The sequence below is a fragment of the Hibiscus syriacus genome, unplaced genomic scaffold (assembly GCF_006381635.1).
Source record: "Hibiscus syriacus cultivar Baekdansim isolate YM2019G1 unplaced genomic scaffold, ASM638163v2 tig00011718_pilon, whole genome shotgun sequence".
Classification (NCBI taxonomy): Eukaryota; Viridiplantae; Streptophyta; class Magnoliopsida; order Malvales; family Malvaceae; genus Hibiscus; species Hibiscus syriacus.
In genome coordinates this window covers 482,996-495,032 of record NW_024062254.1, presented here as the reverse complement: position 1 = coordinate 495,032, position 12,037 = coordinate 482,996, and the positions used below count along the sequence as shown (strand labels likewise).

Here is a 12,037-nt window from a genome sequence, read left to right as displayed (position 1 = left end):
GCCCAACTTTATTAAATCCAAATTTACATTATTTTCCATTTTATTTATATTTTAAATCAATGTTTTATAATTAAAAAAAATGGTAAAAAAAACATGTGTTTATGTATATTTGAAAAGCAGTTTATATTAAAAAATGTTTTTTTCCACAAAAAGTGGAAACTAGATATTTTTCATCTCCACGTGTCGGTCATCAAGTTCAAACTGGACCCCACTCTACCGGCAATACCCGGTAATTAGTCTCTTCACATATTTCCCTAGTACATGTGTTTTTGCTTAGCTTTGTCATCACTCTTCAGTTTTTACTTGGAGTTTCATTTTCATTCATTAAGAAGAAGAAGAAGAAAAACACTTGTTTGGGGAGTTTGATCTTGGAGATGTCAAGCGCTATGGAGGAAGAAGGGGTTAGCTTGGAGGAGTTGAAGAAGAGAATGGCCGAGTTTGCAAAGGAAAGAGATTGGGATCAGTTTCACAGCCCTAGGAATCTCCTGTTGGCCCTGGTATTCTACACTCTAAAACCCTAAAATCATTCTTCTTTCATTTATCTGAACAATTCTCACTTTCCCACTGTTCTTCCTGCATCTATTGTTTACCCGGAGTGTAATCACTCAACAAGAGCAAGAAAAACACCGCCTTTGGGTTGTCATGGGTACTTGGTTTATGATCCAAACGAAAGTTCACTTTTTTAAGCGTTTCTCTCGAAAACCCATTCTGGAAATTTTTGTTCTTGTTTGGGTTCCGAGAAACTTTTTCTTGCTCTTCCATCAACTGTGGAGTCAAGAATTAATGCCATGAAAAAGGAATGTGAAACAGTAGCACAAGTACCACTTGTGCGCTGCTTCCATAATGTTTTGAATCACTGTTTCAAGTAAAATGCAAACATAGGTTGTTGTTGTTTCCTATGATATATATATATATATATATATATATATATACATGGATCATGTAAAGTGTCGTAACCGTCTTTCGGTTGGGCCCCGGAATTGGGCTTCGACTTGAAAAATGTGATTGGAGTCGCCACCGATTATTTATTTAAAAAATAAATAGGTTAATCGGATACCTTATATCTTACCTGATCTGCGTCTTACCAAAGATATGTCGGATTCGGGAGTCGATTACGGTCAAGGAAGGATTAGCACCCTTGAACCGCCCTTTCGGTACTACGTAATTTGTCGGTTGTCTTAATTGCGAAAATTAAGAATTTAAATTTAAATTTATAAAAATTCAATTCAAAATAATTACCTTTGATCGATTGAAATTACCCCTAAAAAGTAAAAAAATGTTAAATTAAAAAATAAATATTAAATAAATCGACGAGAGAAAAAAAATAAAACACATGGTTACTTAGGGTAAATAACAATTTAAAATTGAACAATGGACAAAAGTAAGCACATATTTAAGTTACTTGGACTTTGAGTTTAGGATAAGCCACATAAATATGCTATTTTCTCCCCCCAAGTGTGCCCACTGTCCCCTGTGTCTTTTGAAACCTTTTCCTCGCAAAGCACACCGATGGGAAGCCTTGGCTAGAGCTTCTTTGAGAGGCAAATCCTCATCAGACAAAGAATTTAACGCCAAATCCTCATCAGACAAAGAATTTAACGCCAAATCCCCATCACTATACTCCCCGTCAGATGAAAGCATGTAACCCGCCATCGTATCGTCAATGGCCTGGCCATCAAACGGATCATCATCGACGATGTTAGCTCTAGCGACGTCGTACCCTGATCGTCGCCTTTGCTCCTGGATGTTTCTGGACCGTTTTAACGGTAACCTGATCAGACAGTAGAAGCTCGAATGAGCGGCGACTTGAACCCGGGGAAATGAAACAGCAACAGATGCCTGTCGTTTTGGGGATTGAGCGAGTCCCGTAGAAGAAGAGAAACGGTGTAGATTTAAAGACGATGGATGAGATGACGAATGAAAGTTCCATTTGATGGAGAGACCAGAGGCCATTTGAGAAAATTAACTGCCAAATGGTGTGAGCTTGGACAAGGATATTGAGCAATTGTACTGCTGCTTCTATTTTGGAATTCTGGTTTTGCTTTCCAGTTAAAGCATAACTAAAACATGAAACTTCAAGCAAAGATGGGTCTCCTTTTCTTCATGATTCCTTCCCCCCTACTCTCTATGAGATTACATGTATTTATACCCCAATAGTTTACTATTCTTAGCTCGAATTTTTGAGTCCCACTGAAACTGAATCTCCTGCTTCTGTGGTTTATTCCTTGCGTGACGTTGGGGAGGCGAAAAACTCGGCGGTGGACTCGGGCCGTTGGGTTGCTGCGCAGTGCTGTGGAAGGTTCAAGAGGGAAACGATGCCCTAGGGTTTAGCTTGGAGCGGTTCGGGTAGGGTTCCTGTACCCGGGTCGTGTGTTTGGGTCTGCTGCAACTGGAATGCGTTTTGGGCTTGGATCTTGGGCCGTTTTTTATTTGTATCAGGTTGCTAGTGTTGTATTGGCCTACAAAACAAAGATACATCATGTAATAAATAACATTATATATATAATACTATATATTATACGCATATAAATATAATGTATTTAATGTACATAACGTAAGCGACATTTTAAACGTGTATACACCGTAAGCGTATCATATACTACGAATACGCCACATAACATTATGTAACGCCAGACGAAAATATGTGGCTACAGCTGCCCCTCTTTGTCCTTTTTTGTGGAACGAAAAATAGGACAAAGATAAAATGACACAAATTTTCGTTCGGTGGAGTTGAGAAATTGACTCTGAAAGAAAAACTCCCTTTCAAATTTTGAGTTGCGGATGGCTCCCCCATCGCGAAGTTGAGTCCATCTTGAAATGATATGGAATTGAAACCGTAGTTCGAAACTTGAATCGGAATGCGGCTTCTCGTTGCCAGATTGTAGTCAACTTTGGTCTTCTTCTCGGTTTAAAGACCTTGGTTCAAACATTCGACTGGAAAATGGTTCTTTGACTCCACCATATAGTTGACAGGCTCTTCGAGCTAAATGAAATCGAACTCGAGAAATCTTCGTTGACAGATAGTTTTTCTCGACTTAAGCTATGCTGTCGGGAAACAGTTTCTTGTCACTAAGGCACGGATAACTCAGGTCTTCTTCTCGACTTGAAGACCTCGACTACAACCAGACAATAGTGTGATTGATGTGTCATCGAGTTGAACGGAATCGAACTCGACAATTTTATTGATAGATAGCCCTTCTTGCCTTGAGCTATTCTGCAAATGACGTGCCTTGGAGCTTAGCGTAGTCGAACTCGAAGGTCTTTTAGTGACAGGTAACCCTTCTAGCCTTGAGTTATGCTGTAAACGATGTGCCTCTGAGCTGAATGAAGTCGAACTCGAAGGTGTTTGTTGACAACCAGCGGTCCCTTCGTCGTGAAGTTGAACTTGCGTTGTCTGGAGTCCAATATCCTTCGTGGTGAAGTTGAAATTGGCTCTGAAATTGGGAAATTGTTTATTGACAACCAGCGGTCCCTTCGTCGTGAAGTTGAACTTACGTTGTCTAGAGTCAAGATCCTTCGTTGAGAAGTTGAAATTGGCTCTGAAATTGAGAAATGTTTATTGACAACCAGCGGTCCCTTCGTCGTGAAGTTGAACTTGCGTTGTCTTGAGTCCAATATCCTTCGTTGTGAAGTTGAAATTGGCTCTGAAATTGAGAAGTTGTTTGTTGACAACCAGCGGTCCCTTCGTCGTGAAGTTGAACTTGCGTTGTCTGGAGTCCAATATCCTTCGTGGTGAAGTTGAAATTGGCTCTGAAATTGGGAAATTGTTTATTGACAACCAGCGGTCCCTTCGTCGTGAAGTTGAACTTGCGTTGTCTAGAGTCAAGATCCTTCGTTGAGAAGTTGAAATTGAGTCTGAAATTGGGAAATTGTTTATTGACAACCAGCGGTCCCTTCGTCGTGAAGTTGAACTTGTGTTGTCTGGAGTCCAATATCCTTCGTTGTGAAGTTGAAATTGGCTATGAAATTGGGAAGTTATTTATTGACAACCAGCGGTCCCTTCGTCGTGAAGTTGAACTTGTGTTGTCTGGAGTCCAATATCCTTCGTTGTGAAGTTGAAATTGGCTCTGAAATTTAGAAGTTATTTATTGACAACCAGCGGTCCCTTCGTCGTGAAGTTGAACTTGTGTTGTCTGGAGTCCAATATCCTTCGTTGTGAAGTTGAAATTGGCTCTGAAATTGAGAAATGGTTTATTGACAACCAGCGGTCCCTTCGTCGTGAAGTTGAACTTGCGTTGTCTGGAGTCCAATATCCTTCGTTGTGAAGTTGAAATTGGCTATGAAATTGGGAAGTTATTTATTGACAACCAGCGGTCCCTTCGTCGTGAAGTTGAACTTGTGTTGTCTGGAGTCCAATATCCTTCGTTGTGAAGTTGAAATTGGCTCTGAAATTTAGAAGTTATTTATTGACAACCAGCGGTCCCTTCGTCGTGAAGTTGAACTTGTGTTGTCTGGAGTCCAATATCCTTCGTTGTGAAGTTGAAATTGGCTCTGAAATTGAGAAATGTTTGTTGACAACCAGCGGTCCCTTCGTCGTGAAGTTGAACTTGTGTTGTCTGGAGTCCAATATCCTTCGTTGTGAAGTTGAAATTGGCTCTGAAATTGAGAAGTTGTTTGTTGACAACTAGCGGTCCCTTCGTCGTGAAGTTGAACTTACGTTGTCTAGAGTCAAGATCCTTCGTTGAGAAGTTGAAATTGGCTCTGAAATTGAGAAATGTTTATTGACAACCAGCGGTCCCTTCGTCGAATTTTGTGAGCCGGATATCTTTCGTCGTGGAATTGAAATCTGGCTTGAAAGTGTTAACTGGAAACATACTGCTCATGGTTGAGTTTGTGTCGAACTGGATTTGTTTTGAACTGGTTCTCGAACTTATATGAAATTGGTTCTAAGATGTCAAGTCGGTTGAGGTGTAGCTTCTTACTGCCGAGTTAATCAACCACCATCCTTCTTTGAAGGCACTTGAGAATCGAGTATCCTTCATCCTGAAGTCAAAACTTGACTCTAAAAGCTGCAAAAACGTGTATGCTAAAATGATGAATGTGATGCACCTAAGTATGTTTAAGATGCATGCAATATGGATGAATTATGTGTTATCTCGTTCTTTGTCTGTTAATCAGGTCCTTGGAATGGATCGTGCCCCATTTGCTTCCCGAGCTTTGGCTTTATATACCTTTCATATCTAAGACTGTTCTGCTTGAAAATGTTTTTCTCCTTTTTCTTGTTTTAGGAGAGACATGATAAAAATGTTGTAAAATATTGTTCGCAATTGAATCAAATTGTAAATGTTAGTTCAAAAAATATCAAAGGAATCAAGAGCTCTTTTAATGCTTTCAGAGTTACAAATCTTTGACAAATGCTCAAATGAATGAGTTGGCTTTAGGTTGGCCTCTTTTCTAAGGTTTTGGTAACCCAAAATGTCATTTTTTTAAATATTGAAATATGCTTTGGCATTTCATGTGGGTGCGGACATAATGACGCAACTAGAATGACCAATTACTAGACATTTTATTTCGGTCCTCTGAAATCTTCCATTTGTTCAAGCTTTGTAGGCTCATCCAACAAAGGCAGTGCGAAAAATATCGGTCTAAAAATGAAATTCTTGAGTGCTCGTGTGTAGTCGACTATAACAGGTGTTCCTTAACTCCCTTAGTTCAACATTACCGAAAATTTCTTGCTCAGATAAATTTGAATTAATTTTCCATTGTCTGGCTAGCTGAATCCATAAAGTCGGGGCGTTTAACCAATTACTTTAGAGGGACAGCTTAACATTTAAATCACTTTTATCAGATTTAACTGAAGGGTTCATCTCATCACAAAGTCTTCGGCCTGACAAAAGCAGTGGAGCAAACACCGAATTGCCAAGTGTCCGAGCAATGTCATGGTTTGAATACAATCTATTCATAAAGCCAGGGCTTTCGAGTTTCCTCTGTAACCAATTGCCTTAGTGGAATAACTCAGTTTTACGGATTTAATTTCTTAAGATTGTCAAGAAGAACCTGTTATAGTCTAGGTGTCTGTTGAAAGTAAAAAATTTCATCTTTAGAGTTAAATTTTCAAGCAACTTACCTAAACTAGATTCACTTACTCGACTATTCTATCTGTGAAGATCATTATCATCACTGAACGTCTTAAATAAAAAGTATAATAATGTCATATGCAAAAGGATGCCCCATGTTGTCCGCACCTTATGAAAGGAAAATGTTATATTGGTAAATTACAAGAGCAGGGTACGGTGTTTGAGTGTATATTCTGGGTAAAGTCAAATTCATTGTTTTAAATCATGTTACTTCGTCAAAGATATGTAACTTTGAACCATTTCAGAGTTTCTTAATTCAGATGATATTCAAAGAATTGCAAGTTTGCAAATGTGATTCATTGTTTAACATCTTTAAAGTAACATAAATTTATTTAAAAGTCCTTACAAAAAAAATGAAAAAACAAATTCAAACAAAATGTCTCAAATGATGAAATGGTCTTCCTCACTTGGATGCCCCCAAGTTGTTGAAGTCGATCCGATTCTTGTTACGTATTTTATGTATGATTCTCTTGATTGTGGAGTAATTCTCGATAGTGCGCCCTGGGACTCCGCTATGATTTTCGCAACGAGCGTTCTCATCATACTACATGGGGTACAGGGCTTCATGGATTTCCCTGGATATGGTGACACCACATGTGTGTGTCAAAAAGTTATTTGTAGAGCTCTTTGTAGGTCATGGGAATAGGGTCGAAATGTTCCCATTTTTGATGAAACATATGAAGATAATTAATGGGAATGTAAAGAAATGAACAAAATGCAAAATGTTTAAATGCATGATGCATGAAATGTCCGAGGCATTGATCCGAAAATGTGCCTATTATTCTGAATAATCCTTACTGGGGACAAAAATGTTACGTCTGAAGAGACAAAAAACTTTTTGATGGTATAGATCCCGCACAGTCTCTGGAAAGTTGATTCGTCTTCCGCTTTTTCACCGGTTGAATATCCTGTCGAACCATTTTGACTCCTTTGGCTAAACTTGTGCGGGTGATTAGTTGCCTGCCCAAAAAATGTCTCGAATGACTGCATCTCCGTCCTTCACTCTGTGCCGAGCTCGTTCCAAACGAAAGTGCCATTGGAGCCCTCCATCCGGAGTTTGTCGACTTATTTTTGGAATTCAGCAATAATGGTGTCCAGCTTAGCTAGGGTTTCACCATCTTGTTCTCGTAATTTTCGAAAGGACTCTCCGGGTCATTAACTATTTCCTCGTCATGCCCCTGAAACCTTTGCCTCTAAGTATTCTTTGATACCGGTTGGACTTCTGAGCTTTTTATCTCTTTGTATTATAACCCCTTTGTCCATTAATGCAGATTATTCATGTTTTAACAAACACATTTTTGGTGGATCAACACCTCGTTTTAATGATGTGAATGATAAAAAAAAAAGAACAAAAATAAAAGGAGAAAAAAAAGTTAGTGAGATAAGGATAATAATAAAAAAAGATGAAAATGAAAAGTCCTACCCCACATGATATCTACCCGAACATGCTTAGTATTCCTACCCAGACATGATCTCTATCCCGCATGCTAATTTCAAACAAATCCTAACCGCATATTTGTCTAGTTCGCATGCTTCGAACAGAGAGTAAAGTAGGAAATAAAGTAGCCTAGGGTTTGGAATGAGGTTTTGGGGTGGGCTTTAATTCTTCATAATCTTCCGGTTTAGGTTCTAAAAAGGTACTCGAGTTCTCCTTGCTGGTGTCCCCTTGGGCTTGCCAGACCCTTAGTCCTAAGCCCATTACAAGCTAATGTGGACTAAGTTAAACTCGAGAGGAAACATTCCCTTATGCCCGCACGGTGAATAAATTCACACGAAGACATAAGATATATGAATCCCGAAGGCTACTTGCTAGGCATATGCGGTGAATAAATTCACACGAATGCGTCGCTTTCACCCCCACTTAAAAGGGTTTGGAGCTCGGGTATAGAGCCAAAGATGAAAATTTTAAAAAATCTGAAATCATTGAACAAACGTTAGTACAACTATTTACTTGAAGGATAATCAAAGGTAAATAAATGGAATCGAATAAATAAATTAAAATTTAAACTTGCAATTTTTGCTAAAAAAGACAACAAAAATTAATTATGGCCTGACTCACTTACCTGTCCCCAGCGGAGTCGCCAAGCTGTCGTAACCGTCTTTCGGTTGGGCCCCGGAATTGGGCTTCGACTTGAAAAATGTGATTGGAGTCGCCACCGATTATTTATTTAAAAAATAAATAGGTTAATCGGATACCTTATATCTTACCTGATCTGCGTCTTACCAAAGATATGTCGGATTCGGGAGTCGATTACGGTCAAGGAAGGATTAGCACCCTTGAACCGCCCTTTCGGTACTACGTAATTTGTCGGTTGTCTTAATTGCGAAAATTAAGAATTTAAATTTAAATTTATAAAAATTCAATTCAAAATAATTACCTTTGATCGATTGAAATTACCCCTAAAAAGTAAAAAAATGTTAAATTAAAAAATAAATATTAAATAAATCGACGAGAAAAAAAAAATAAAACACATGGTTACTTAGGGTAAATAACAATTTAAAATTGAACAATGGACAAAAGTAAGCACATATTTAAGTTACTTGGACTTTGAGTTTAGGATAAGCCACATAAATATGCTATTTTCTCCCCCCAAGTGTGCCCACTGTCCCCTGTGTCTTTTGAAACCTTTTCCTCGCAAAGCACACCGATGGGAAGCCTTGGCTAGAGCTTCTTCGAGAGGCAAATCCTCATCAGACAAAGAATTTAACGCCAAATCCTCATCAGACAAAGAATTTAACGCCAAATCCCCATCACTATACTCCCCGTCAGATGAAAGCATGTAACCCGCCATCGTATCGTCAATGGCCTGGCCATCAAACGGATCATCATCGACGATGTTAGCTCTAGCGACGTCGTACCCTGATCGTCGCCTTTGCTCCTGGATGTTTCTGGACCGTTTTAACGGTAACCTGATCAGACAGTAGAAGCTCGAATGAGCGGCGACTTGAACCCGGGGAAATGAAACAGCAACAGATGCCTGTCGTTTTGGGGATTGAGCGAGCCCCGTAGAAGAAGAGAAACGGTGTAGATTTAAAGACGATGGATGAGATGACGAATGAAAGTTCCATTTGATGGAGAGACCAGAGGCCATTTGAGAAAATTAACTGCCAAATGGTGTGAGCTTGGACAAGGATATTGAGCAATTGTACTGCTGCTTCTATTTTGGAATTCTGGTTTTGCTTTCCAGTTAAAGCATAACTAAAACATGAAACTTCAAGCAAAGATGGGTCTCCTTTTCTTCATGATTCCTTCCCCCCCTACTCTCTATGAGATTACATGTATTTATACCCCAATAGTTTACTATTCTTAGCTCGAATTTTTGAGTCCCACTGAAACTGAATCTCCTGCTTCTGTGGTTTATTCCTTGCGTGACGTTGGGGAGGCGAAAAACTCGGCGGTGGACTCGGGCCGTTGGGTTGCTGCGCAGTGCTGTGGAAGGTTCAAGAGGGAAACGATGCCCTAGGGTTTAGCTTGGAGCGGTTCGGGTAGGGTTCCTGTACCCGGGTCGTGTGTTTGGGTCTGCTGCAACTGGAATGCGTTTTGGGCTTGGATCTTGGGCCGTTTTTTATTTGTATCAGGTTGCTAGTGTTGTATTGGCCTACAAAACAAAGATACATCATGTAATAAATAACATTATATATATAATACTATATATTATACGCATATAAATATAATGTATTTAATGTACATAACGTAAGCGACATTTTAAACGTGTATACACCGTAAGCGTATCATATACTACGAATACGCCACATAACATTATGTAACGCCAGACGAAAATATGTGGCTACATAAAGATCCCACATTTTTTTTTTCATCTGCAAAGACACAATCTTGGGGATCTGATGATGGTTCATTTGTCAGTCCTAAGAACATGTTTTGTTGTAGGTGGGGGAAGTGGGGGAGCTGTCGGAGATATTTCAATGGAGAGGAGAGGTCGAAAGGGGACTCCCCGATTGGAAAGACGAAGAGAAGCAACACTTGGGGGAGGAGCTGTCGGATGTGTTGCTATACCTCGTCAGGCTGTCCGATATCTGCGGGGTTGATCTCGGCAAAGCTGCTTTGAGGAAGATGGAGCTTAACGCCATTAAATACCCAGTCGGGATCTGCAAAGGTTCATCCAAAAAGCACACGCTTTTCCATGCAGATAAGAGCGATGCTAATGGTGATATTGCAGCTGTGGATCAGGGACATCGACAGTGACATTACATGGCACGGAAAGGATCTATTTTGATGTTTGATGCTTGCTTAGACTATACTGCTTGGATTAGATGATTAATGTCGTATAATTAGTATTGATTTTTAGTATTTTTTTTGTTTATTTGAATGAGCACAATCTGGGGTGGTGTGCCATAATGCCTGGAGTGAGTAATAGTTAAATAGTAGAGTGTCTTTAAGAGATTTCATGGCTGCTTGTGGTCACCGTGTGAACTGCAGTGAATTGATTTGCAATGAAATGTCAACGTTTATTTTAATGTTTCTCTTTTCTTGAGAAATCATGTCCTTGAATTGATATATATATATATACATACATACATACAGGACAAGATCATGATACACAATATACAACTCGTTTAATTTTACATAGATTTAATATCTTTGGATGAGTAAAAATAGTTGGTTGAATTAACAGTAGAAAATGAGAAGATATTGATCATCTCTTTTCACTCATCCAGATGTCTTAAACTTGTGTAAAACTAAAGAGTTTTACAATGTGTATATATATAAGTTTTTCACGTGGCCAGTGTGACTAGGGCTATAAATAAGGCATACATATCATGAGTTACTTGCGATGACTAGGTGAAAATTTGATAAATACCCGACTCAAATGCACTTGATTTGAGCTCGACTCAGGTTCTTAATGGGCCGAAACAAGTTATTTGATACACGACTTGAAAAGCTCACAAGCAACTAGAAAATATAATATATTAATATTTTATTTTTAACAAATTGTTAATAATATTAATATTAATATTAACATTTATGTGTTGATTTTTTAAAAGAAAAAAAAATAAAGTACAAGATTTTCATGTATTTAAGGTATGAGCTTGAGTTCTTTTTCATTTCGAGCTTCAATTCATGGTTTCGAGTTGAGTTTGAAAATCTTAGACTCGTGAATTTTCGAATCGCCGAGTTGAGAGTATGCAGAGAGTATAAAACTTAACCAAAAGATCATACATAACATGACAATGCAAAATTAGACCAGAATAACATTTAATTAAATATTTAGATTTTGAACTTATATACTTAATTAACCAATTAAATTAATTAAAATTAAATAAATAATTAAAATGAAAAAAAAAACAATTCATTTCTAATAATGGCAGCCCATGTCCACGTGAAATCTGTGGCCTGCTAAGAAATTCAAAGCAGCTCATGCTGGAAATCATGACTAACCCATGCCAATTTCAAACTCAAATTTTAATTGGAAATGATCACAAAGGTTATTCAGGATTTTAGATTATTTAAAATTTTATTGAGTTTAGAAATTCTTGGAATATATTCTTCATGTTTATTCGGAATTTCTCGATATTTCATTTTAAGATAAAAATTCCTTTTTTCTAATGTATTTTGTTTGTTAATTAATGGTTTCCATCAATAAAATGATATTTCCCCCCAAAATAAAATATCGAGAAAGTTAAAAATATTAAAAGAAAAATTAATCAAAATGATTATGTCGAAACGATTTTTTAACCGTACGGGGGCGAGATTTTGAAAACCGCGTCATTTTTAATTATTCTCTTTTCAATTGAATTTTAATTAAAAACAATGCAATTTTAGAAAACCTCTCGTTTCGAAAATTTGGAATTCCTTTTACGATAAAAACACATGGTTCGAGGAGTCGCCACCAATCTTTGATTAGGGTGTGATTGGGCACCCAAAAACATTTTGTCATTTTAAATAAAAATTAATTTTAATTAAAACGACAAGTAGAGGTCTGCGTTATCAAAATCTGAGT

General features: G+C 38.0%; 1 protein-coding gene across 1 annotated transcript; it reads left to right on the top strand.

Annotated features, from left to right (window-relative positions):
• The first annotated feature begins 291 nt into the window (after window positions 1–291).
• On the top strand, window positions 292–10,574 carry LOC120204804 (dCTP pyrophosphatase 1-like). The gene is made up of 2 exons (XM_039204817.1): window positions 292–497; window positions 9,967–10,574. The coding sequence occupies exons 1-2, from the start codon at window positions 375–377 to the stop codon at window positions 10,279–10,281; spliced, it is 438 nt and encodes a 145-aa protein (XP_039060748.1). The 5' UTR covers window positions 292–374; the 3' UTR covers window positions 10,282–10,574.
• Window positions 10,575–12,037: the final 1,463 nt, after the last annotated feature.